Raw genomic sequence first — 21,429 nt, forward strand, 5'->3', positions numbered from 1 at the left:
GAAAGGTGGCTTGTTGAGTATTAAAGCCCAAAAACACACAGCAAAAGGCCCGGTAATCATGGATTCAATCAAAGAAGTGAAAACGTAATGCATGGGTGTATGTTTGAGCATTTTAGGAACTTGAATCTGTTTTCTCCTTTAAACTGTGTTACTTTAATTGTCATAATTTGGGTTAATAAACAAAAAAATAAATGTTTTTTGATTTCAATATATATAATCTGAGGTTTATGAATATATAGATATAACAATTTATTTCTTGCAGCTGACGTGAAACAACAAGCAGACTAATTTTGTGTCATTTTGTATCACCATTTAAAAGACTATTTCTTGTCTCACAGATATTTGCACTTGTCACTGGACTGAAATGGCTAATAAACTTGTAGGCATTTAGAAACCAAAAAATACTTCAAGTAATTGGGTATTCAGGGTATATCCATAGCAACATAGTCCAGCCATGAATTTTGCCTTATACTGACCAATACATGTGAAATTGATCTACAACACACATACAAGCTATACAATGATATCTGAGCCTGTTTCTCTAAGAGCAGCCTGTCGGGAGATGGAGACAGTTGAAGCAGCCATACAGTCCTGGTGCCACAGATTTTCTGCAAGAGCATTTAGGAGGGGCGCTACTTCACCAAGCCCCGCACTCACATCACCTCCCACTCGGAAGACCGGAAGACCCCACACCTCTTGAAAATCTGCTATGTCTCTCTCTGTCACGTCTGTGTGCATAAATAAGTCAAATCTTCACTGTTAAGGGCCAAGACAATGTCACATAACAATTAACCTTTATGATGTTACAACAACATAGCAATGATAGTTTTAGTATAATTAAGATACAATAATAGATTTTATTAATATTTTTTATTTTTATATTTTCCATTTTCAACTTATTCCTGGTTTCACAGACAGGGCTTAGATTAAGCCAGGATTAGGCCTTAGTTCAGTTTGGACATTGAAGAAGCTTTTATGAATGTGCCTTCAGAAAAGATTACTGGTATGCATCTTTTAAGATATGACAGAGCAAGTTGCTTTCAGATAAGACAGCTCAAACATGCATTTTAGTCTGGGACTACTAGGCTTAAGCCCTGACTGTGAAGCCAGGCATTAAATATTTAGTAATTTTGTTGAGTTTTATGGAAGTGTACGAAAGTGGAAAAGCTCAAAACATTTTAGACCCCGTTTACACCTGTATTTAGCATCGCCCACTTGAAATCAGATTGACCAAAACAAATCTTATCATCTTATCAAATCACAACATCTTAATACCAGGTGTAAATAGGGCCTAAGCTTTGTCTGTAAAACCAGGCCCAAATTATATTTTAGTTATATATTTATATATATATATATATATATATATATATATATATATATATATTAGGGCTGGGAAAAGATTAATCGCGATTAATCGCATCCAAAATAAAAGTTTGTGTTTACATAATATATGTGTGTGCACTGTGTATAATTATTTTGTATATATAAATACACATACATGCATGTATACATATATACATGCAAATATTTCTTAAATATATACATGCATGTGTGTGTATTTATATTTATACAAAAAAATTATACACAGTGCACACACATATATTATGTAAACACAAACTTTTATTTTGGATGCGATTAATCGCGATTAATCTTTTCCCAGCCCTAATTATATATATATATATATATATATATATATATATATATATATATATATATAGTTAACTATAATAACCCTGCAACATATTAATTTGATTGTAAATAGATGCTAAAGCTGAAGGATACTTGGAGCCAACCACCAATTTAACCACTCGATCTGAAGATTCTGTGATCCGTGATATCTGATTTGAAAGATCATCAAAGGAGCCACGATCAGTGAAGGAGAACAGGAAAAGGATGCCATCCACCTGTTCCTTACATGACTGAAGAGAGAAGACTGACATAAACATCACAGCCTTTACTCAAATGTGAAATAGAATTTGTAGCTTTAAGGCTATGTAAGTGCTGGAGATGCTCACAGGTAACATGTGGTCAAATCTTCGCATGGCACTTTCCCCACAGTCCCAAAGCTCAAAGCGGAAAAACAGCACACGGCCACTGTCCTTTAGTCTTACAGGCCAGAAGACCACTGTTGTCTCTATGCCTAGAGGAAGCAATGACAGGCAGTGATCACTGATGTTCTTTTATTGATGCGTACTGACAGCATAACTCTCTATTACCAATGCAAGAATATTTGTCATCATCCATTATTAATTTAATTCACCACTAGAAGTGTCTTATTACAATAGGTCTGTTATGTGGCTGGTCATCTCAAGGCCACCATTAGTGAGCAATAGATATGTATACACATTCGACCACTATACAGATACGTTGGTGCACGTCATCTTGGAACGTCACTTACAGTAAGAATCAATGATGCCACAACATTGCAAAAACATTTCAATTTCCACAGGTGAGAATCTGTTGGTTTGTGTATTTATATGTATTAACTCAATATTACAGGGTTTTAAACTATGGTAACTTTTAGTGTCATGCTAGCTGACACTTTTGTCTTGTTGTATTGTGTTAGTTTAAGAAAATCATCGGCTGAAGTCTATTGCAAATATAGAGATTTATACATGTGTTTATGGTTGCAGGCGCACAGTCAACTTGCTCTTGAATGTTCACGGACCATCTTTGACCATTCCAATGTGGCGTACAGTTTACGTATAGTGACCAATAGAAACGGTCGCTAATGAGGCATCTATGTATATGGATAATTCCTGGGATTCGGTAATATTTCAGTCCACCAAAATTAATTGTTAAAAGCTTTTCACATTAGTTGTACTGGTATGTCCATTATTATGAATAAAAATAATTATTTGCTTTAAAACTATTTTAATCATAAAATAATGTCTATTTATTTCCATCTTACTCTAGGCATTTTGACATGTCCCTGATGCACTTCACTTAATTTGTTTAGAAAATATTTAACAAAATGTGCACATGGTCTATACTTTTTGGCAATACTGTAAGTATTCAATTGTGTTACTTTCTTGTGAAAAATATTTTTCTAAATAAATGCAAGATATGTTATAACAAACATACTATAAAGTGCTCCATACTATGTCATGTCAACTGTCTGAAAGCCTATTTGTTCAGCGCTGAGGTTTCCTAAGTGCGTTCGAACACTCGATCACGTGAACTGCACATGGAGAGAAAATGCAGCGCATGCGAATGGCTCAGTTGTTCGTGCTCAGTGATGATGAGAGGAGATTCAGAAACCCCTTTCTTTACTTTTGTGTGCGTTTTATGAAAAGCAAGTAAGTTCTTACTATTGTTGTATGTTTATACTGCGTTGTAAGGAATGTAGTTAAATGTATGTATGTTCATGCGAACTAGTTTTATTTGTTGAACTGCGTGACTAATTAATTAGTGTAGTCATGATACATGATGTAGTCATGTGTGATGTAATATGCGACATGTTTCTTGTGTGAAATAATTAGCCCTCTATTTGTCGATGTAGACCTTATTTGTGTTATTTAGAAATATGCTTCCGCGTTCGGGTGCAGTGTATTTACTGTTTATTTGGTGCTACCTGCATCGAGTGTTATAGTGATATAGTGTCATTCTGCATAGCCACTTAAAGGTGCAGCTGTACAGATATTAATTAAAAGGCATATTGTGACATATTCTGTAGCACTGGATTAATACCAATTATTATTCTCTGTACTGTACTGTTGTGAATGATGACAATGCATAGTATAGTATTCCTTTATTTGTTTATTAATCAGTTATTATTACCATTGCATTATTTCTTTTCTTTCTCACTGTTTAGACCACATACACTCAATTATACGAAATTGTATATTGGCATCCTGATCTTGGAAATAAAGATGATAAAAGATTCTCTGGCCGGAATCTTTCTGTAGTGTTCCCATCCTAAAAAGAACCACTAGTCCATACTTTACACCAACCATTTTCCGCCTATATTAAATTAGTGACATAATTATGCCATATGTGACATCATTCACATCTCTTTAACAGTGGTGTAGAAGATGTAAAAGTAGTAGCCTATCATACTTTTTTATTCATATTTTTAAGGCGTATTATATTTAGGGAGGGTACATGCTTAACAATGCAACCCCATCACAAAGTTAATATGGGAAATTAGTTTCTTTTATAAATCTGATTTTAATCCATAAGTATATATTGTACTTATTTTATCACTGCCATATATGGTATACTCTCCTACACTACACGAGGAGCAGTGGCCCCATCACACTCACATATACTCATTGTTGAGTATTCATATACTCGGGGTTGAAAACTTTTGACAGGGTTGAGTTTCTCCACTTCATTTATGAATACTTTGAAAAGAAAAAAATAGTCATGGTTTCAGTAAAGATATACTTACCAAAATTATGACAACCGATAAATTTGTTCTAAATTGAATATTTGAAGTAATGTATCAACTTAAACACTGACAAGCATGTCAGAAATGGCACTCACATCAGCAGAAAGACAGTGTTGTGTATGCAGATATGTTGGACCAGACAGAAGGGCACAATATTACAGAGAGAGAGACACAATATAAAATTGAAGGCAATGTCCCTTCAAACCTGTTATAGTCTTCAACCCCGTCACAGTATTCTCAACCTTGTCACATTAATATTTTTTGGAAAAAATTGGGAAGGCGATTAAAATGTAAGGAATTTATTGCTGATTGCCACCTGACATGTTAAGTACTAACACAATAAAAATTTTTTTTACAAAAATAAAAAGACACACAATTGGTCTATTTTAAACTTCAGTCCCATACAAATATGAACATTATCATAAACGTTACATTTGTAGTTATTACTTAAATTAAATTGTTATGAGGGACACGACACATGAGTAGTCGGTAGATGTTTGTTTTGTGTAAAATCCTTTTAAAACCAATTCCATTTGGTCCGTTACAGAGTTGAGAATAAAAGGAGTTTTTGAAATAATAATAATAATATTATTAATAATAAAAGGTCTTTATGCCAGATGTGGGGAAAATATGATTTGTTTGAGGTTTGATATGTGCCTAATGATGTGGGGCATTCCGAAAATGAATTATATGTAGTTAAAAAATTGAAGTAGCCTATTGAAAGTTTAAATATTACCGAATCCCAGGAATGACCCATATGTGTGGGCGGGTCGCCCCAAGCTCAAAATAATCGATTTTTATGGATCACTGTCATTTTAAACTAATTTATTAAAAGTAGTCAAGCATGAATTTAATGATTAGTTTTTTGTTTTTGTTTTTTACAAACTACTTTAAATGTGTTGGTTTGTTTACCTGTGGTCTCATAATGCATTTTGGGTAGTTCGAGGCCAGCGAGACGGGCAGCAAGAGCGCTCTTCCCAACTCCACTTTTACCCGAGATAAGAACCTTGTAGCGAACGATGTCCACATTCATATGAGGAGGCATCATCGGAGCCTCCAAGAGCCCTTTACATTATGTATAAAAACCACATCATTTATAAAAAATGTAATACGTTGGCTATATTCCATTTAGTTGTTATTTTCCTTTTCATTAGATGTTCCACAATAAGAAATCCCAGACCCAATGTACAGTGACGCCAACTTCTGTATCCATGGTAATCATCCTTACCAAACTTTCGCCGTCTCTTCTTATGCAGTATTTTGCTGAAAAACTCTCTGCTGTCTGCACAGTGGTACCAGCCCGACACGATTATGGATCCAGGTGGGATAGACATTTTAATTTGTATAAATTATATAAATGAAGAGACTACTGTGCATTATATTATCATGGGCGAACGTGAAGCCAACTAGGTTAAACGCCAATATAAAATACGTCAAAATAAAAGTCCATTATCCAATGAGGAAATACCAGACTGTAAAAAAAATAAGGGGAAAACCCGAAAAATTACATTCAAGTTTAACCTGATAACGGTCTCCCCCTTTTTGAACATAGACGTGAAAATTCTACTTTAAATGGTTATTAGTGAAATTGGACAGTCGTCTCTTTTTAAAGAAAAAGTGGGGGGAAAGGAAAGTGTAAAAAAAATGTGGCTACTGAACTAAACATTTTATTTAAATAGAAAATGAAAATAGATATAGCCTGTATTAAAAATATAATTTGGACTCTACAATTACTATAAAATCAAAGCTATACCAAGTTGTGTTCCAAAATTTAGGTTTGATGTTATGTAAAAAAAACAAAAACACAATTGAGGTTCGAATGAGATTTTCTTTAGACACTATGGATTTTCACAGAGTTTTAAATGGGAATGAAAGCGAGGCAGTGAAGGATAGACATGCAATTCTTCAGTGGTTTGTACTGTGATTTAATGTTTTTTGGATTGTTCTGCTGACGAAACACTGCAAAAGAAAAAAAAATATTTTCCAAGAAATTTCAGTAGCCTATAAAAATCTCCAGACAAAATGAGCAAGTGATCTAGGAGCTTTACAACATTTGACTGCGGATGCAATTGAAAACACGGCAAGTCTACGCCTCACAGCCTCGCTTTCATGGAGCTGCTGAGAATAATAAGGTCTATACCAAATATAGCCACTGGGTGACACCCACATTCCATTAAATGCGTCCTGTCACAAATGGTCACTTTTATCACAGAATATTCACCAAATGTAACCTTCTCAGAGCATTCCAACGATATGTTTGATCAAAATTACACATTAAAAGATTATACTATAAAATAGGGCAGTAAATTATGTAATTTAAAACATGACACAAGGATAATGCACTGTCCAATTACAAAACGGATTTCACAGGAGGAATTTTGAGGGGTAAGTTTTGGAATAAAATATGTGCTATGAAAAAAGTCAATAAAAACGGGACAAATAAGAGGTTAATATTATCTAATGAAATGGGTCATTGAATAATGAATCCAAATGCTGCATTCAGACACTCAAAACGAAGAAACAAAATCTACAGTTAAATCAGTACATCATGTTATCTTTATTGAGAGGCCACAGCTCTTGCATATTACAACTGTTGGCTTTGATAAGGCAAACGCAAGAATGAATCCACCAGCTAATTGACACAGAAAAACAAAACAAAAAAAGCTTTTGGAGAAAGTGGATCCCACAGGCATGCAGCAATGGCTCAGAATGCAATGTACAGCATTGTATATACAAAAATAATAGTGAGACCCCAAAAAATGGCACATAGCAATTTCAACAGATCTACATAAAGGGAATGGCTTTAATTGGACATACAAACTTAAAAAAAAAGAGATAGATGGATAGAGATCCTCTGTAAAAGTGAAACTAAACCAAAAATGTAGCCGTTTTTGTTGTCATTTCTGACATCTAATTATAAGACGTCTCCATGAGATATCAAAATGGAGGTATGACAATATTGCATTTCTAGAATACCAATTCATTTTCATTTTAAGATGCCTGTGAGACAATGGCTAGTTGGATATTTGCAACATAGGGCCACAGAGCCTCGACACAAATAAGGAAAAAGTACAATGGAAGTGAGCAGACACAGAAGACATTTACAGTTAACAGTTTTGAACTTAAATACAGTGGTTCATTTTTAGTTTCGAAGCAGTTGGCATCCACTTTAAAAACAGACAAGACAAAGAAAAGGGTCCATACACTCATCTTCACAACAATGTACCATTAATGTATGTAAGAGTACGTCAAAAAAGCGCCATATATGTTATCGCATTGGACAAGGACACACCTAATAATCTCACTCGACATTATCAAACAAATGGTACTCCATATTGCTTAGGAACACATAGAAACAAATTCCTCAAATAAATGAGTTGGAAAAACTGGTGCTAGTTTGTTGTTCTTTATTATGTCATGACACAGCTAAAATTGCCAATCATGGTCTTTGCAACATTCTTTTTACTCTTTAGTACAATTATTTGATTTTTATTGTTTTTTTATAGCTTCATTTGTGGGCAATTCGAGCTGATGGGGGGAAATCCTAGAGTGGCTAACTGGGTAATCAGAGTTGTTACATGCATCTTACGTAATCAGGCTAAGTTTAAAGTGTTGGGGTAGGGTAGGGTTGGGTTGGATTGGGTAGATGGGTCAGGTTCAGGGTGGTGGGTGGCACCGGATGGCTCGATGTTCTAATCGTCGTCATCGTCCTCTTCATCGCTGTCCTTCATCGAGATGCCCTGCATGCCGCCCTCCCTGACAGAGGCAGTGGCTTCCTCCAGGGTCAGCCGGTTCCGTACCGTATCGTACGACTTGCTGTTCAGTGTAGAGTCAAGAACGCCTTGCAGCCTAAAATCTCGGTATTTTTTCTATAAGAATGAGAGATATCAGCTGGCTTTGTACTTTCTTAAGCACTGTATTTTTTGTTTCAGACACTATCAGATTATTTGCCCCCGAATGGTGAATAATACCCATAATGTCAAACAAGAACAGGATGCAAGATAATAAATTCTAGACAATACAAATAAAAAGATGATATTAAAATTCTATATTATTTTTAATTTCACATTTAAAATGTAAATTTAGGAAGCACAACGCTATAAAGTACAGTATGAAAAATGGAAAAATTACTATTAAGCTTAACTTTAAGTCAGTGTTAGACATCAGCAAAGGTAATCTAAAAATAGAGGAAATGAGCATGCATAATTTAATATTTAATATAACATAGCGCATTTCCAATAGAATTTTAAATTTAAAAGACTGCTGCCAATAAATCTGAAATCTGAGAGCTGGATCTCTCCTCCATAGGCTTCTTAAGGGATTGAAACTTGTTCCCCGAAAAGTTATCAAAGACATTGTTAAAATAGTCCAAGTGACTACAGTGGCTCAATCCTAAGTTTATCAAGCAACGAGAATACTTTTTGTGCGCAAAAAAAACAAAAATAACGACTTTATTTCAACTATCCATTTCCTTCTCTGTGGGCCTCGAGTCAGTTCACTAGTTTAACACCGTAAGCTTCTGTTGTTGTACGTCACGCATCACACACATCACCAGCATCGGCCAATAGTGAGCCTACGTGTGACGTAGCTCTACGCTATTACACTAAGTTAACTGGGTAACACTTTACTTGAAGGGGTGTGCATAAGACTAACATGACACCTTCATAATCATGACATGACACATGTTATGAATATGAAGGAAGTTTCATGCATGTTTATGACAACTGTCATTAAGTGTCATTCGCTCAATTATGACATTTTAATGCAAATATGACATTGTTTGAGATGTCTTTGTTATGACACCTTGACATCAACCAATACATCATAACCTGTCAGTGTCTTTGTCATGACAACTTGACATTACTAAGACAACACAACCTGTCATAAACATGACATAGCAGATTCATTATCAAACTTAAGAAACCACTTAGCTTTATTGGTTAACATTACATTAAACTGTCAGGTGGTTGGTTTTGACATTGGCTGTCATGAGGCCATTATAACTGTTTAATGACAAATTCAATTTGTACCACTGTAGTTGAGGTCACGAAAAATATTCATGACACAGCTATAATGGCCTCACGACAGCCAATGTCAAAACCAACCACATGCCAGTTTAACTTAATTTAATGTCAAGTTGTCATGACAAAGACACTGACAGGTTATGATGTTATGGTTTATGTCAAGGTGTCATAACAAAGACATCTTAAACAATGTCATATTTGCATTCAAAATGTCATTATTGAGCGAAAGACACTTAATGACAGTTGTCATAAACATGCATAAACCCTACTTCATATTCATGACATATGTTATGTCATGGTTATGAAGGTGTCATGTCAGTCTTATGTACACCCCTTCAAGTAAAGTGTTACCGTTAACTGACTAGAGGCCCACATACCCCTTTTCCACCAAAAAAGAACGGGTTCGGAACTGGTGCTGGTTCAAAGTTGGTTCGGAGTTGGTTCAACTTGCGAACCTTCTCAGAACCTGTTTGTTTTTCCACTTCTAGAGCGCCCAGCGAACGACGTCGTTACGTCACTGTGTACGTTGCTTTACGTCTCAGCTAGAAACGCTTGCAAGTACAACATTACTTTGGGATTATCTCTAACTCGTGAACCAAGAAGGCTTTAAAAACAATTGAAATATGTAAGTCTTTTAATCTTTTCCTTTGATATGTAATCTTTTCTGATTAGTTATGTACACTGTCTTGTCTTTTTTTCTCTCCGTTTATTTGTTCTATTTTGTGACTGTTTTCTTCTTTGCTTACATAATGTTTTCAATAATTTTTTTTTTAAAAAAGCTAGAAACGCTTGCGCCAACTTCAAGCATAACAATTACAATGGCGGACTACATCGTGTTTCTGCAAATGTTTCTCCTGGCTTTGCGGTCAGAAAAGATGTTTAGGACACATCTAAACCCGCCCCCAGCCCCCGACGTAAGCATGACACGGTAAAAGAACGGTTCTCTGGTTCTAGTCCAGCAAAGAGTTGGTGCCGCTTTGGAACCAGTTTTCCTGGCCGAGAACCGGTTCTTTGGCTGTCGAAACACAAAGAACTGGTTCGCGCGCAGGCACCGGCTCCGAACCGGCTCTCAAAACGCTTTGGTGGAAAAGGGGTAACAGAGAAGGAAATGAATAGTTGAAATAAAGTCGTTATTTTTGTTTGTTTTTGCGCACAAAAAGTATTCTCGTTGCTTGATAAACCTAAGATCGAGCCACTGTAGTGACTTGGACTATTTTAACAATGTCTTTAATAACTTTTTGGGGCTGACAAGTGTCAATCCTTTAAGAAGCCTATGGCGGAGTGATCCAGCCCTCAGATTTAATCAAAAATATCTTAATTCTTGTTCGGAAGATGAACGAAGGTCTTACGGGGTTGGAACAACATGAGGGTGAGTAAATACTGACAGAATTTTCATTTTTGGTCGAACTATCTCTTTAATAGAGATTACAGCAAAGGTAATCTAAATGTAAAAACAGGGGAAATGAGCATGCATAATTTAATATCTACAATATAGCAAATATCCAGTAGACCTACATCTATAAAAAAAAACGGACAATAAACGATATGGGACAATATTGCGCATCCCTAAGCAAGACCCAAATCACAGATTGAAATCTAGAACTAGACGTTGTGGTTTTACCTTGACTAGAATCATATCACTCCAGCTTCAGAGCATAAACACTTCCATGTAAGTTAGAAAGAAAAATACCTTTACAACCCTGATGAGGATTTTGAGTTGATAGACATGGAGCTGTTGTTCCATGCGCTCAGTCAGCCAGGTCGCCAGCAGATTCATAGTGGCTGTATACCATTGCTGCAAAGCACAAAAACACAGCATTCTCCAGCAAAACACAGACAGACAAACAAACGCATGCAAAAGACCAGCATGTGTAAGACGTACAGTAACAGCCACACAGGCAGACATAATTAATCTTACAAAACACGAACCGACGCACACCATTCGTACACACACATCTAATACCAACATTTAAAAGATCACACCCTCACTTAGAACCAAGGTTAGTCAGACAATTTGAAATTAATTTCAAGAGCCAGCACTACGACCATCTGAAAAAATAAATCATGCATTAGGAAACTGCATAATTAATAATAAAACAATTACTTAATCTGCCCTACATTTACAATTTAGCCCATCATTTAAGGTTCAAACGACTTCAAAAAATCTGGTTATCTAAAATGATTTGAATAAGGCTTTTTTTTAAGCTTAAGTCTTTAGATTTTAAAAGCCAAACGAGAATTCGCCCCCCCCCCCCAATTTCACCATTAACCATACTTAATGTTAGAAAATAGCACTCGTGTATGAATAACTGTAAATTAAAAAGTTTAAAAATCACCCCAGAACCCAAAAGCAACTCCCCAAGATTAATGCATAAATAAAATTAATGCAATCACAATCAGAATTCTCAGAAACAAACGAATAAAAAAAAAAGTGAGAATACGGCACTTGCAGGCAAAAGTGTTGTACTGTTATCTTAAACCATATTTATCTTTGTGTAAATCTCTAAATCTGATAACCATGTTTATTCAGAATGACCTAAATGCTTTGTAGTTCAAAGAGAACAGCACATGTGTGGTTCAATGAATGATGTAAACTATCATCTCGAAGAGGAACTGCTGTTTCCTACTGTATGTGAACAGATCAAACTGGGAGTTTTGAAGTGGGCTATAATCCGTTCTCAAGAGGTACAAATAGCCTTTCCTGATTAACTGAAGGCTTGCCAATTCATGTTTATTTTTATACGTATCATACAAATGATTGCTTGATATGCCACTATGTGGATTAAATCAGATTTCTTGTCATATTAGGGTAATTCGATGGTTTGATCGGCGATTTCTGTTTTGGCCTGTCCTCTTCAAAGAGGTGACTGGTCAGAGCGTGCAGTGCATGCAGAGAGTGCAGGTGAGTGTACAGGGCTGAGAGCTGTGTGTGTTTGTGCATGAGGTGGGATTTTTACGAGGTGGGTCATGCTAGAAGATGTACACAGGAAGATTATTTGATTAGAACTCATGCCACTCGACAGAATGTGATCAAACATCAGGACATTTAGAGATAAGTTCCACTTTGTCCTAGAAGGAATGCAGAATGAGTCAGGATGCTATCTTAGGGTTAGGATAACGTGAGTACAAAGTGTTTAGAGAGGGAGAATGTAATGAAAATGATATAACAGACGTACAGAAATGTAGTTGCATGCAACCAAAATTTGTAAAACAAGTTGCATATTACAAAAAACAAACAAAACAAAAAATGCCATGGTTCCCCATTCAAACCATAATACTGAGAGAGATATATTCAGCTTGTAAGATAGAGGGTTGTAGATCCCGTTGATGCTCTAGTCCCAAAATATGTGTCCCCCCATAACAAGCCATTCAATTTTAAGTAGCCTATCATTCATGTCCATGCACTGAAAACCGAAAAATGTTTAGTGTAGGATTTACATTGAAACGTTTCACTCAGAAATTGCTAATTTCACAAATAATTACAAAGAAACAGCAAGTAACACACTGAATTAGACTTAAAATAGTATTTTCTTGTAAAATAATCTGTAAAATTTATTTTACAACTTCGAAAAAGTCTATTTTCAGTATGTAGTACAAATTATGTTTACATACGCTTTAAAATTGAACCCTTTGGGTGAGTGGTTTTAAAAAAATAAAATCTAACCCTTAATGTAAGTTTGATAGTTGAATTAGCAATTAACAGTGACTAAACAATCCTGGTAATTGTTTTTGAAGCACAGCACTCAGCTGAATATGCCTTTTGACAACTGACCTCATAAGACCACACTGAACCGTACGAAGTTCCACAGTTTCAGTCTGTTTTGACGCGAATGTCCAAGCAAGAAATCAAACTGGAATGACTCAGGGAATCATTACCTTCAAAAACCTGCATCTGCTATTCTGTTCTTGCCTTTAAAATGTTCAGTATCAATTGTTACTACATAGAAGCTACCATTCTAGATTTTACTATTTTAGTAATTGCTTATGATTTCAGGCCTCTAAGCCTTTCACTGATGATGACTAGTTTGGACAGAATTCTTAAGACGACGTTTTAACAGGGCCAGACTGAAAGTATAGAGCAAAAACATGCCAGATTCATTGTGGGTCTTTGAGGTTGGATGTTAGCTGCATTATTGCAAACTTAGTGTGGAGAAAAAAAACCCACTTTGCACATAACAAGCACTGAACTTTAAATAAAAAGGCAGATCCGACAGGCATGCATAAGATGTGTGTCACAAATGCCTCAAACACAAGCAAGTAAAGCTGCAAAACGTTATGCAATACTCTTCCTAACAGTCAAACAGACACGCACACACATACAAACTTTTTCCCACAATATTCTGATACACACATCTCATTACAGTATGGTATGATACACAACTAAATGTTCAGATGCATATTTATACTGGAAACAAAAACAGAAAACAAAATAATAATAATAATAATAATAAAAACGCTGACAAACCCCTCACACACACTCACTTATCCAAAACAATCACTTGTCCACACATCTATTACATTTCTTATTAAAATATATAAACACACATGTATGCCATTGTGTAACGAAGACACATGTTCACAAAATCACAAAGGATTATTTTTCTAAATCGAACAGTGCTCTCTTATACCCTGTGACAGTTGATATTTAAAATTAGGGCATTGATTTAGCTGCATATTAATATTTACTGAGAAAACTCGCCAAATAAAGTTGATTAAAGCAGTTAGGAATTGTTTTTTTGGAGTTGCAAAAAACATGAAACGATATTACAAGCTTGAATTGCTTTGGTTTGAAAATCCCTTATTACAGTATGAGTAAAATTATCATTATATTACATATTTCTATTAATAAAAAAATTGTATAACCAAAAAATAAATGATTATGAATATGTCGTCTTATTTCTCTAAGCTATTTTTGTGTCAGCGATGTTGCTAATATTTAAAAAAAAATATGTAAAAAATAGTGTGTAATGTCACATTTTTGGGTTTTAAATACATTTCACACTTTTGAGAGCACTGTCTTATAAATAATCCACTTGGTGATACTTTGCCTCTTAAACAAGAAACTGCTGTGAGCATAAAGTCCAACGAACGTTAGCTAAGACAACACCAGAGCACAAAGGTCCAATGCATTTTGGCTAATGAAACACCAGAGCACAGAGAGCTGGAACAGGAAGTCACAGCAATGAGACATTAGGGAGCTGACTGAAAGCTTCAGGTCATGATTGGACTTATGTGTCTGGATGTAAGATCTCCAGGCTCGGCACTCAAAATGTGACTTATCCCTCATATGCCCCATTGTTTTCCCACATTTTGGATGGGCCCTCCTTTGTTAGGCGGCTACGGCATCTTACTTACATCAAATAATCTCTCTATATACACCTCCTCATTGACCTTATCTCTCAGAATGTCCTGAGAGTGACGGACAAAGGTCACATAGCCATCCGCAACGTCCATCCCTGGTTTCTGTAGAAGGGGGAAGTAAAGAGAAAAAGTTAGTTTGGCAGAAAATGGATTTGAAAAAAAAAGGAGAAATATCAGTGAATGTACAGTATGTTGAATTTTTAATACTCACAGGGACATCCACATATTTTGATGCGGCTTTCACCTGAAATGAATAAAAAGTTCCTTCAAGGTACAATAAGAATTTTTTGCTCCTCTTAAATAAGTTTAACACCTAAAGACATTTTCAGTATATAAAGTAAAGCTCAGTAACACTGTCATATTGAAATACAGAAATAGATTAACAACAATTACTTGTCCAAGAATTGTACTAGAATATAAAAGAGATTCTTACTGTGAAGGAGAGGAAGGAGGAGAAGAGGGTTCCCTCATCATACCTGGAGATCTTGGCAAGTACGCTCTCCAGAATGACCACAAACTGTTCAGGTGGCACAAAACCAATAACTCATTGACCAAACAGTTCAACTAGACTTATAACAATCCAGTAATGTCAGCCATTTTTTCAAAAAACGTACCTTTGCCACCAAAAGAGAAATCATCTCTTTTACACTCTCTTCAATAAGCTCATCGATTTGAGAGTGGTACTGTTTCTAGAAGTTGAAGACAGGTTTAAATATTCAGACAAGCTTTTACAGTGTATATATAAAGACAGCTGTAGCCATGTTCACTGCACAGCTGTTTGTTTAAATTGAGATTTATCATAAAGATGCAGGTGCCTATGACCAAATTAATGCTTGTATGTCACTAAACATACTGGTTTACACATTAAAACATGCAGCCTCGCAAAATAAATACTAACTAATGAGGTTGACCAAACATGAAATTGTAATTAATGGAGACCAAAATATGTATATAATATGATTTCACTCATAGTTCTTTTGACATATGTGACCCTGGATCACAGAACCAGTCATAAGTCGCACGGGTATATTTGTGGCAAGAGCCAACAATACATTGTATGGGTCAAAATTATCGATTTATCTTTTATACCAGAAATCATTAGGATATTACGTAAATCATGTTCCATGAAGATATTTTGTAAATTTCCTTCTGTAAATATATAAAACATTTATTTTTATGAGTGAATGCGACACATTCGCAAACAGAAATGGGCTTTAAAGGTGATTTTCTCAATGTTTCAATTTTTTTGCACCCTCAGATTCCAGATTTTCAAATAGTTGTATCTCGGCCAAATATTGTCCTATCCTAACATACCATACATCAATGGAAAGCATATTTATTTCAGATGGTGTATAAATCTCAATTTCAAAAATATTTGACCATGTGACTGGTTTTGTGGTACAGGGTCACATAGCCTATTATACAAAACTCTTTTGGAAAAGACGAACTTCCAATTCTATGAAAGTATTCTAATAAACAACTGCATAACGTTTCTGGCATTCCTGAGGATGATGTGATATGTGAAAGTACCAACATAGATCAAGCTTTTGTCAATCACAACAATCAGAAAAAGTTCTGCCAATTACCTCCTGGCCCATTTCCATGGCACAAAGTTTTGCAGACTGGTCCTTGGCATCCACCATCACATTAAACATGGTGCATAAGGACAATGGGATGCGAAAGTCTGTGGAACGGCTGCTTTTGGTCAGCTTCGATTCAAACGCTCCCTTGGTGCTGTTGACCAGCAAAGTGTGTGAAATAGAGGAGTTATCTTGCATTAAATGTCATTCATATTTAACAGACGTTTCAAATCTTCATACCATCAATCATTTTGAGTCTGTTTAGTTACGAGATACTATTTTACCGTTTAACGCTTGTCTCAATCATGTCACTAGACATGAGCTTCATACGGTTATCCAGGTGTTTGGCAAACTCTTCTTCCGGCCAATGTAGGTCCCTGATGAAGGTCTGTAGGGCATCCAACTTCCAGAACAAATCTTCTGATGTTCCCGAGCCATTACTGCCAGGTATAGTAAGATATTAGATGTCAAAAGTTCAAGATATTCAGGTATTAAGGAAGATGCAGAGTATCTAAGACTTTAAGATCTCTTTATTTTAGCCATACACCAACTGGCAGTCTTAAAGTTTGACCCTCAGAAATGGAATGAGTACTTTATAGGGAATGTGATTGCACAATCAGTGCATGGCAAAATAAAAGATTGGTGTGGTTACAAAACACATTAATAAACTTTTTTGCATGGTTATTAAACCTTGTAGGACTGACCAAAATTCATGCATAGTTTGCTCTGTCAACTAGCTCTAAAGGAGAGGGGTCTGGGAATGTCATGGTGAGAGACGGCTTGCAAAGGTAAAGTTGCAAACTAACAGACGTTAAGCAAGATGGTGCTTTAAGATGAAGCCAATGCTCTTAAAGGAGAACTCCGGGCAATTTTTAAGTTAATCTTGATCATTATACCTTTGTGAGTACTGTCTATAGAGAAAAAAAAACTAACCGGATTGGTGCTTGCAACACGGAATTGCGACCGCGAATGCCCAGAGCTCCCCCTCAGCTAAAACGGCAGTTATGGGGGCATATACATAAAGAGTGTCTTTGTGCCTCTTAACAGACACAAAATGCAATTAAAATGTCTGTCCAACATGAACAGGGCCCTTACATGTGAACAAGATGCGTTTAGCAACAACCATTGTTTAAATTCACATAAATAGTGTTTTAGACGGCTAGCTGTAGTCTCGCACTGAAGTCCCGTGGGAACTCAGTTGTAGCCAAAGGTAAATAGTAGTGATGGGAAGTCCGGTTCTTTTCCGCGAAACCGGTTCTTTCGGACAGTTTGTTTCAATGAACCGGTTCAAGCAATGGTTCGCGTTTGTGCCATTCCGAATTATGGCAACAGAATGCAAAAATAAAAGAACTTATTTTCATTGTCTTCCTTTCCATGATCTCGAGATTCTGCAGTTGTGTCTAGTTGTACTACAACTTGATGCGCAAACTCCCATACAACTTGTACTTGTACTACTACGCGCTAAAGATTACCGCATTTGCAGCGAACACTTTGACAAGGATGACTACACAGACACAACACAGCGGGGCCGGTTGAAGAAAAAAGTGATTCCATGGACGAAGATCTGTGCAACCACTGTGGAGGTAATGTAAACTTTATTTATCCTTCCATTTGGGCGCTGTGTTGTGTCTGTGTAGTCATCCTCGAACGACACAAACACGAACCATTTCTTCTTCACCTACACACTGCTATTTACCTTTGGCTACAACTGAGTTGCATGGGACTTCAGCACGAGACTACAGCTAGTCGTCTATAACACTATTTAGGTGAATTTAAACAATGGCTAAGTTGCTAAACGCGTCTTGTTCACATGTAAGGGCCCTGTTCATGTTGGACAGGCATTTTAATTACATTTTGTGTCTGTTAAGAGGCACAAAAACACTCTTTATGTATATGCCCCCATAACTGCTGTTTTAGCTGAGTGGGAGCTCTGGGCATCTGCGGGAACAGCTCCGTGTTGCAATCACCAATCCGGTTCTTTTTTTTTTCTATAGACAGTACTCTCAAGTACGATCAAGATTAACTTAAAAATTGCTCGGAGTTCTCCTTTAATGACATGTTGGTTACCTAGTAGGAGAATCAATACTCCTTGGAGTTAATGTTAAAGATGTCTCATTATATATAACATAATTCTTAAAGAGTTCAACCCCAAAATGGAAATTCCCTCATGTCATTCCAAATTCATGTATTCCTTGGAACACAAAAGATGATATTTTGAAGAATATTTTTGTCTATATATTGAAAGTCAATGGGGTCCAAAACAATGAGTTTCATTGTATTACATTCTGTGCTCCACAGAAGGAAAAAAAAAAGTCGGGTTTGGAATGACATGGAGTGATTAAATGATTTTTCACTTTTGGGCGAACTATACTTTTAAGCAAAATAATTAAAGTAGGTAAAGGCTCTCTCTCACCACCCATGCCCACCAAGACTAAAGGAGCTCCCAAGATCAAAACACACCATGCAGTCGACTCTTGAGGACGCTGCCATCCTGAGTAGACAGATTACTACCAGATTACTAAAGGCCAGGTTATAGTAAAAACATAAGAGTGAATCATACTGCTATCTTGGAATTGATTAGGTTCAAGAAATGTAGAGTATGAAGTGAGCTTGAAAATTTTATTTCCTTATTAAAATGGGTATGATTCAGTGATCAACTGTAAATGTGATGGGGTTCTAGTGTATTTGATGAAAAAGAAGACCACTCTGATGTTTAAACTCTTTGGGTGTTAGTTTCTACTGCCTTGGATGCCAGTTACACTGAAGTAACCTCTACTTCAGAGCATCAGCTACCAACGCAGTGACAAAGCTACGACCAGGCAGGGAGTTCTACCAACCCACACCCACTGGTACCTTCCACACAAAAAAAAACCCCAATGTCTCTTACTGTTTTAGAACACCTTTCTGTCTCGCTGTTCTCAAAGAACATTTTTTCTTACCATTGACATGATTCTACCAGTACTTCTGAATAAACAATCAACGAAGCCTAATGTTCCACTTTTAGAAATCCCTTGCTAAAGAGAATAAAATAGTAGCTAAATATTGACTACAATGGCATTGGTCAGAAATAGGGAATGAAAAATCTAAGCACTTTTTTCAAATAACTGAATACTAAGAGGAGAAATGAGAGGGATGACTAAAGCCCATGATATCAAAAAGAGCTTTATTCCATTATGAGTTGTTTACTTATGGTTTTAGTCGAAAATGAATGGTTCTCAGTCAGTGTGTCCTAGCTTTAAAGCCATCTATACTACTTGATATATTGTATGGATTGTATTTGAATAAAAAACTATTTGCTTGACTGTAGGTTTGGGTTGCAATCCAGATCTCACCATCACAGTTTAACCTCAATGGCATGCACATTGAGGAAAATGAAGAGCTTTTCAGTTCTCATTTCAAATAACAAAATCACATTAGCCTGTCTGGAACCCTTTGCAGGCTACTTGACATGAGAATGATTCTAGAGGCAAGTCATCTTGACTTGTAGTTATCTTGTATATAGCCATAATCCGAATGTCATTTAACCATTGACAAATGTAGCAAATAGCTTGCAATGCAATAATGCTTAACTGCAGATAAGTTAACTAAAGCCACTCAAAACATTTTCATGCCAAGAAGACTTTTGAATGCATCAGATCTCAGGTAAATGCATTGAATACACACTCAGAGTCATAAATAGCAGCCATCCAGGACGGAGTGGAAAAGCTAGGCATTTGTGGAAGGTTAACAGATAGTCCTGCTACTGGCACGGGAAGATTTGGTACTTTGGGAATTTGAAGGTTCACATTTGGTAGATTCACATTGGGCAGATTACTTGTTAAACTCCTGCAGAAACAGACAAAAAAAGAAACAAAAAAATCCATAACAGTGGCAGTGTGGAATGCTGCAAATAATGCAATGTAAGACATACAATACAAAAAAATAGAAACTGAGAAATGGAAAAGACCATCTTTACACATAAAGAGCAGACACATAAAACTGGTCATTAAATGTAAGGAGAGAATCTACAGCACATTTAAACAGAAGACCTGAGTAGAAAGAAACTTGTGGTCAATAATACAGACAAAACAGCACACTTGTATAAAAAAGAAGTAAAAGCAGAATTTTTCCACAGCAAGAACAAACAGCAGCTTGATAGATTAGAGGAGGGTGATCGGGATTTACACATAAAAACAGACAGCAAACAAATGAAGAAAACCATACTGACATATTTCTCAAGGGGCATCAGCTTAATTGACAGAAGAGTATTGTGTTAGGCTAGGAATATTTTAGTAGGCTGTATCTTTTCTAAAGATAGCAGGTCATCTAAATATTGTTATCTGTTCGTTGGGATCTGGTTCAAAATTATTAAAATGATCATGCAAACCAAAAGCAAGCATGACAGAACAATTGATTAGGAGATAAAAAGCATTTTGTTTAAAGCGCACAATATGAGGGTTAGTTCACAAAAAAAAAAAAAGATGGAAACTGGCGAGACACTGACTGAAGACTGATAGATTGTGGACTTGGTGAACATCCTCTAATGTTTGGCAGCTTTCTCATGTAAGGCATGGTTAAGGTCACTCTACTTAGAAAATTGAAATTATAATGGTTCCGATGGCGTAAACAAACTGGTTGTAGATTTTACCTGAGAAAATCTAACTGGATACTAAAGGGTTTCATTCAATTAACTGTATAGATTTTTCAGAGAACAATATCAGTCAAAGGATGAGGATATGCCTGCACCTGCTATCTCATGTATATTTGATTTTAAAAAAATTTGGTGATGGTTTTGTCCTAAAAGGCCCTGGCTCCCGGTCACCGCACATTGTTGAGAAAGTGGTGTCTTACTTTACAGGCTCCCATGACTCCCGCTCAAAACCCCTGTGAATGGACTGAGCGATGGAGGACTCCATAAGATCCACATATCGCACCACAAGAGGGGCGTACAAGTCCTGCAGATGTTTGTGAAACTTTCCATTACACAGGTGATCTGTAAAAACAATGACAATTTTGAGAGCAACATACCCAACTTTTACATTAAAATAGCTATTTTATCCAGAGTTATAACACTTTTACTTTCAGAACTCTT

The 21,429-nt window shown here is 36.1% G+C and overlaps 2 protein-coding genes across 12 annotated transcripts in view; both read right to left on the reverse strand.

The window, feature by feature from the left end:
• Window positions 1-53: 53 nt before the first annotated feature.
• cplane2 (ciliogenesis and planar polarity effector 2) lies at window positions 54-5,804 on the reverse strand. Its single transcript, XM_077198174.1, has 5 exons — window positions 5,622-5,804; window positions 5,306-5,458; window positions 2,016-2,140; window positions 1,783-1,919; window positions 54-751 (listed from the first exon to the last, which is right to left on the reverse strand). The coding sequence occupies exons 1-5, from the start codon at window positions 5,725-5,727 to the stop codon at window positions 514-516; spliced, it is 759 nt and encodes a 252-aa protein (XP_077054289.1). The 5' UTR covers window positions 5,728-5,804; the 3' UTR covers window positions 54-513.
• Window positions 5,805-6,926: 1,122 nt separating this feature from the next.
• Window positions 6,927-21,429, reverse strand: part of cadpsb (Ca2+-dependent activator protein for secretion b) — a 94,509-nt gene continuing 80,006 nt past the window's right edge. For 5 of the 11 annotated variants that reach the window (XM_077198179.1, XM_077198178.1, XM_077198177.1 and 2 more), the window contains 10 exons: window positions 21,189-21,330; window positions 20,022-20,183; window positions 16,643-16,798; window positions 16,365-16,512; window positions 15,393-15,467; window positions 15,212-15,295; window positions 14,990-15,022; window positions 14,773-14,880; window positions 11,108-11,212; window positions 6,927-8,262 (listed from right to left, as the gene is read on the reverse strand). In XM_077198179.1, coding sequence (XP_077054294.1) covers window positions 8,086-8,262; window positions 11,108-11,212; window positions 14,773-14,880; window positions 14,990-15,022; window positions 15,212-15,295; window positions 15,393-15,467; window positions 16,365-16,512; window positions 16,643-16,798; window positions 20,022-20,183; window positions 21,189-21,330 — 1,190 coding nt within the window. In that variant the 3' untranslated portion in view covers window positions 6,927-8,085. The remainder of the gene's footprint in view (window positions 8,263-11,107; window positions 11,213-14,772; window positions 14,881-14,989; window positions 15,023-15,211; window positions 15,296-15,392; window positions 15,468-16,364; window positions 16,513-16,642; window positions 16,799-20,021; window positions 20,184-21,188; window positions 21,331-21,429) is intronic. The other 6 variants (XM_077198183.1, XM_077198182.1, XM_077198180.1 and 3 more) reach the window with 3 other exon arrangements.

Source organism: Siphateles boraxobius, unplaced genomic scaffold (genome assembly GCF_051911475.1).
Source record: "Siphateles boraxobius isolate OS27281-9 unplaced genomic scaffold, OSU_SipBor_1 41, whole genome shotgun sequence".
Taxonomy (NCBI): domain Eukaryota; kingdom Metazoa; phylum Chordata; class Actinopteri; order Cypriniformes; family Leuciscidae; genus Siphateles; species Siphateles boraxobius.